Source organism: Amia ocellicauda, chromosome 2 (assembly GCF_036373705.1).
Source record: "Amia ocellicauda isolate fAmiCal2 chromosome 2, fAmiCal2.hap1, whole genome shotgun sequence".
NCBI lineage: Eukaryota > Metazoa > Chordata > Actinopteri > Amiiformes > Amiidae > Amia > Amia ocellicauda.
In genome coordinates this window covers 38,466,822-38,473,024 of record NC_089851.1, presented here as the reverse complement: position 1 = coordinate 38,473,024, position 6,203 = coordinate 38,466,822, and the positions used below count along the sequence as shown (strand labels likewise).

Genomic DNA, 6,203 nt, shown 5'->3' with positions numbered 1-6,203 from the left:
TTTATTGTGAAAAATATATATTAAAAACACAGAACTGAAATATAATTGGATATGTCTCCACCCTCCCGAGTTAATACTGGGTGGAAGCACCTTTGACAATTGCAGCTGTGAATCTGTTAGGAAAGGTCTCTACCAACTTTGCACACCTAGATTTGACAGTATTTTACCATAAATTACAAAACTGTTCAAGTTCTGTCAAGTTCCTTGGGAAGAGTTGATGGACAGCAACCCTCAAGTCATGCCACAGATTTGTGATCGGATTTAGGTTTGGGCTCTGACTGGGCCACTCAAGGACTTTGCTTTAGGTTGTTGTCATGCTTAAAGGTCATCCAGATTGGAGGGACGGCCTGATCTAGGCAGGCTATTGGTTGTGCCATACACCTTCCACTTAAAAATCATCTCAACTATGCTCCAAGGCTTTTGATATATTTCATACCCATCCCCTAATATGTTCCTTTTAACAACTTTGTCCTAGAGTTCTTTTGAAAGCTCCTTGGTTCTAGTGGTTGAGTCTTTGCTTTAAAATGTACCACCCAGCAGAGGAAATCAACACAAACTGCTGAAATTATCCTGAAATTATGTGAATCACAACAATTTAACACAGGTGGACGCCACTTAATTTGGGGTGTGATTTTGAAGGCTATTGCTTAAGTATTGCTAAGGTAATTTAGGATTGCTAATATAAGGGGGGTGGACACATATCCAATCACTTGTGTTTTTTTAAATGTACAAATGTATATTTATTTATTTATTTTTACTGGGAAGGTGTGGGATTGAATGAGTAGATTTGTATTTTAATAATGCATTCCAGGCTGTAAGGAAGAACTTTTAAGAGACTAGACATGAGAGAACACCAGTGCAAGACTGGGAAAAAACAGTGGTTTATTCTGAAACCATAACTCAACTGGTTTGCCTTTGAACATCTGGTTGTTTTACTCCAAATTCTAATTGATACACTTTTTATTCATCATATTGTTCATTTTGCTAAAATAACTTTAGATATCACGTCAAATTATTCTCAACTTTGTTGGCGGGATTATTTTTTCTACACTACTTATTTGGCTAGCAATTCAATCAACATCGTTACACATATTTGTGCCTACCACATGATAATCATTTAAAAGACTATACTCATGTTCTCTATACAACATGGAAATTAACATTTTAAGGCAAACATAGAAAATTGCTGCTGTATTTTTCCTCTATGTACAAATGAATACCTTTCATCTACTGTCAATCTAGTCTAAGCACGTCCACTGCCGAGGTGAAGAATGGTTGAACTAATTGTGAAACCTCATGTTTTAACATGCCTACATACCAGACAAGCTGCTAGATTCCTCAAGTGAAAAAAAAAAGAGGGGAGGGGAGCAAAACACTTCAGTGCAGACCATTACCTTAACAAAACCCATATACATGTGTGTGCATACTAAAGTTAGTTAGCTCTTGTAGCAGTTTCTCCACTAAAGAAAAAAAGAAGCTGGTTTTCCAGACAGTATTCATTGCTTCCCTTGACAAGAAAACAGGGAGGGTGAACATGTAAAAAGGAGGAATAAAAACTGCCTGACTTGATAGCGAACTTTATTTCAAAAGTCTCAATTTATTACAAAATGTAAAAATCCAGCTAACCAGGGCTTAAGATTGACAAAGGCTTTTTTCCAGAGATTTTGTTTTCCAACTTTCACATTTTGTATTGAATAGTTTCAAACCAGAATATTCACCCCACAATTATTGCAAATTAACTGTCAACCTTAGTTTATTACAGTTGTGCAAATTTGCCAGACTGAACTGGAGGAGGTTCATAAATATGGTAAGTAGCATTGTTTTTTTGTGGTTTTGTTTTAAAGCTAAGGCATGCAACAAGATGTTCTATAGGGTAAAAATCGAAGACAGACATGATATATAATATGAACAAAGATATTTGCATATTTCTACAAATCGCGCCTAGTCGTCTTTGTCCTTTGCTCCGTGCTTTAGGATGCGCGTGAACTCCACATAGTTGAAGTTGCCCTTTTTGTCAATTGGTGCCTCCCTGAAGAGCTCATCCACCTCCTCTTCTGTGAATCTGTCACCCATCGTGGTAAGCAGCTCTCTCAAGTAATCTTCTTGGATGAAACCTAGGAAGAAAAAAACATTTTTATAAGTTTTCATTTTACCACTCTTGTTTTAGTATTAACACATCTGGCACATCAACTGAGCTTGTGAATATTATGTGACCACTCAGGTCAAGGTAAATGAGTGTCCAGTTTGCCATTACAATAAACATCTATTGGCGTCTTCTCAAACCACTAATCTTCATACAACGTGGGCAAAGGGAACATGCGAGTCTTACCTGTCCCTTCTTCGTCAAAGCAAGCAAAGGCATTTCTAATGACATCTTCGGGGTCTGTGCCATTAAGCTTTTCCCCAAACATGGTTAGAAACATTGTGAAGTTAATTGGGCCAGGGGCTTCCATCATCATAGCATCCAGGTATTCATCTGTTGGGTTCTTTCCTGTTCACAGAAAAAAGAAACAAAGAACATCTTTATCACTCTAAAATCATTAGTGCAGCTGCCTACTGTTAATGTATGTATCCTTTCAAAACTGTTAATTAATAGTTAACAAATAAAAGAACAATAGAAACAAAGCAGCTTATTGTGTAGCTACTGATAACATTTAACAACGGTTACTTTTACTTAATAAATGCAACAGTTGATAAAATTACCCTGCCCAGTCTGTATTCATAAGTGAAAACACCCATTTCAAAGTTCACTACACTGCTCTAACCTATGAATACAATGACTGGAAGTATACAAATGCCTTCCAATCTCAATTTCATGTAATGAACCAAAACAATGTAGGTAGATTAAGTATAAAAATTCAGGAAAAGATTCAGCAGGTTACATTTGATTAATGTACTAAAACTGTACCCTCACAATTGTGATATTTACCCTGCTTTGGCAAGTTACAAATAGTCTCTTCTTTAGATGTATGAAGAAAGTCATAGGCCTAAGTTAAGTACAGCATATACCATAAAGAAATGACCTACAAGTTGTTATTACAGAAACCATGAAAAAAAATCTAGTCCAATTAAATTTATGAAATCTTCTGATCATAAGTCTAGACAGCTGTATCCTTTTCTTGTCTCATTGTTGTGCTGGTGTGTTTTCCAGTATGGCAGATAATTAGGGTATACTATGCTTTGTGCTGGAAAAGTCATAAACACCAATCATAACCAGTTCCTACTTACCAAGTGATGCCAACATGTCATGCAAGTCCTCTTTGTCAATGAATCCATCTCTGTTCTGATCAATCATATTAAAAGCCTCCTTGAACTCCTGGATCTGTGACTGATCAAACATGGCGAAGACATTGGAAGTTGCGCGCTGGGGGCGCTTTTTGGTGGTCTTTCCCTTAGCCCTTTTGCTCGACATTTTGGCAGTTTGTTTTTTACTACCTGAAGGAAGAAAACAATGATTGTTTACAAAACCCACAATGTTAATAAACAACTGACAGGAAACTTTGTGTAAGTTATGGAGAATTACAATACTATTTATTTAACTTATTGCAGTAAAGAAAATGATTATGCTTGAACACCTGAGACTATGTTGTCAATTGTTATTTATTTTTTCCTCTTGATGTCGGGCACAAAAAACTAAATGTAGCGATGCTCAGTTTAAGAGCTTGATGTCACTTCTCATCAAGGGACACAAAGCTTCCAGTCTTCCACTGACATCCAGAATGATCCAGAGGATTTCAGCAGCTGCCTCTACGCTCCCTGGCAGGTTTTCATTTTAGCCTCAACCTACATCTAGATCAGTACCCCAGGATCTCTTGTGTACAACATTTCAGGACCTACAGTATAAACTAGATGACACTGCAAATTTTGTTTAAGCCCATATATAGTGTATTATTATTTTTTTTTAAGTCTGTGCACTATAAAAGGCAATGGTAATATGCTTTAAAGGTTGTTCCAGTCCTTTCTCTTGTAAGCAGTAGGAAAAATTACTGATGTGAGAACAGGTGTCCTTTTACAGCAGCTGAAGCAATCCAACTGTCACAGATCACAGCTATAAAGCAACCACGAGTCACTGGATAAAGTGACAGTCTTTATTAAGACACAAATGATAGTCCACAAAAAAATGTGTCATGTGCATCACTGAGCAAGTATTTTGACACTTTTACTGTGGCTATTGTTTTTGTCCTTTAATATCTAAATTAGTACACTAAGACATTATTGAGATTTAAGATTTCTTGAGGTGTATTTATATGACAATATAGATTTGGAACATAAGAGTAGTACTATATAACTAGAAGGAAAAAATGTGACCATTTGAATGTCTCGGGTAAACACAATCATTGGAGGTTACCATTAACTTCCTTCCTCTTTACGATTACCTCTAAGTTTTGGGAGATTCAGGTCACAGTGACAATCCAACTACTATTTGATCAAAAGTTAAAATGGGAGGGTATCACCAATAAGTGACAGCCAAACCAGTGGACAACTAGCAGAAGGCTGCGATTAGTTTTAACCACATATCTGCAAACCATGTTTCTATTTAAAAAATAAGATCAGTGTTGAGTTGATAATTTCAATTTGCTTCAAGTCTAGACTTGTCTTTCAAATTAGTAGTTATTTCATAAAGATTGGACTACAGCACTATCTTCAATTAGTTGAAGACTTAATATGTACATTTAACTTGTTGAAAAAAAAGAACATACAGTACATGGCCAATGATTTTAGTTAAAATGGGAACGAAGAGTAAACTTTCATACTATTAGCCTGCTATTATACACAAATTTCACTACACCCTTAGTAGGAGTAGCTGTAAAGAATGAAAACAGGAACGCTTATTATTAGCCTAATTAATACTTTAATGGGAAAACGGTTCAACTCAATGATGCAAATATTAGCACCAAATAGTACGTTGTTATTGTAAATATTACAAATTGTAATACTAGCATTACAATTAAAACATGCAATACAACAAAACTAAATCCCTGACAGTATACACTTTTCTAGATACAGGACATGACTAAATCACATTACAAGGCTTTTTTTTTTTGGCAGACTGCAAGGGATGTCAAGTATCAAAGAAGCTGGTATCTTTAGCTACATTATATTTTCACACAACACTTCGGTGATTTTTTTTTTCAGTATTTTAATAAAAGAAAAGTTAGTGCGCAAGAGAGCTTCATTAAACCTTCTGAGCAGCCTATATTGAATGGCAACAACGTCAACACCACACCTAGTAGAAACAGTCCATTTTACAAGCTGCAAGGCCTACCTGTCCCCGCCTATATCCCACTGACTGCACTATAGCAATGACTCGCTCAGCAGATTACAATGCATTTAACACATAACATACTCAATATAAACGGCACTACTATGAAGAGAAGCCTTTTGCCATTCATATATTTTTGCCAGTAAACACCGCACCTCCCGGGTCAATAACACGATAAATGCGCATTTAACTACTTCTGTAAAATCTCCTTTTGCTGTCTTCCGCTGGGCCTCGACACTATGTCCCCAATAGAGCAGTACATGCACCGACAAATCCCATCATCGGCTCCTCCACAACCATAAATAAGAAAACGAAAACGTTGCCTATTTCGGCTACTCGCGGTGAAATAACCATAAAAACTCGTTTCACATAAACAATACATACCTGAAACCCAAGCAGACACACAGACAGGAGAGGAGGCGAAGCGCAGGCTGAACTGTCCACCACCGCCCTTAACTTCCTGATCCGCGCAGCGGCCCAGCGCAGGAAGCGCGGAATATACCATCAACCCACACAGCGAGGGGGTGTGTGAAACGTAGGCATGTTTACTTTTCTGTGTATAGTATGTCATTTTAGATGCACACAACCATACAACTCAGAATTCATACTTAAAATTGTGATTGTTAATAAATATAAGTCGCCGGAAAAATGTATGGGTATGAATGTGAGTCCATTGGTAAATTAGCGACCCCTACAATCTGCTGTTATGTTTAACCGGCACATTCCTCATTGCCTACGTTTGCTTACTGTGAAAAATGTCCTTGTAAGGGAAGAGACGTTTGTATTTCCTGTTTGACTGAGGCGAAATATTGAGTAATAAACTGATGGAAGAAGTGAAATGAGCACGTTAGGACGATGTGATTGTACAGTAATCATATATATATATATATATATAATGAACGGCTGAAGTATGTTTTGCTTACATCATGTTGGGTTCTCT

General features: G+C 36.9%; 1 protein-coding gene across 1 annotated transcript; it reads right to left on the bottom strand.

Annotated features, from left to right (window-relative positions):
- Positions 1-1,561: 1,561 nt before the first annotated feature.
- LOC136770848 (myosin regulatory light chain 2, smooth muscle minor isoform) lies at positions 1,562-5,801 on the bottom strand. Its single transcript, XM_066723428.1, has 4 exons — positions 5,648-5,801; positions 3,229-3,435; positions 2,330-2,491; positions 1,562-2,114 (listed from the first exon to the last, which is right to left on the bottom strand). Exons 1-4 carry the CDS (start codon positions 5,766-5,768, stop codon positions 1,942-1,944), a joined length of 663 nt encoding a protein of 220 aa, XP_066579525.1. The 5' UTR covers positions 5,769-5,801; the 3' UTR covers positions 1,562-1,941.
- Positions 5,802-6,203: the final 402 nt, after the last annotated feature.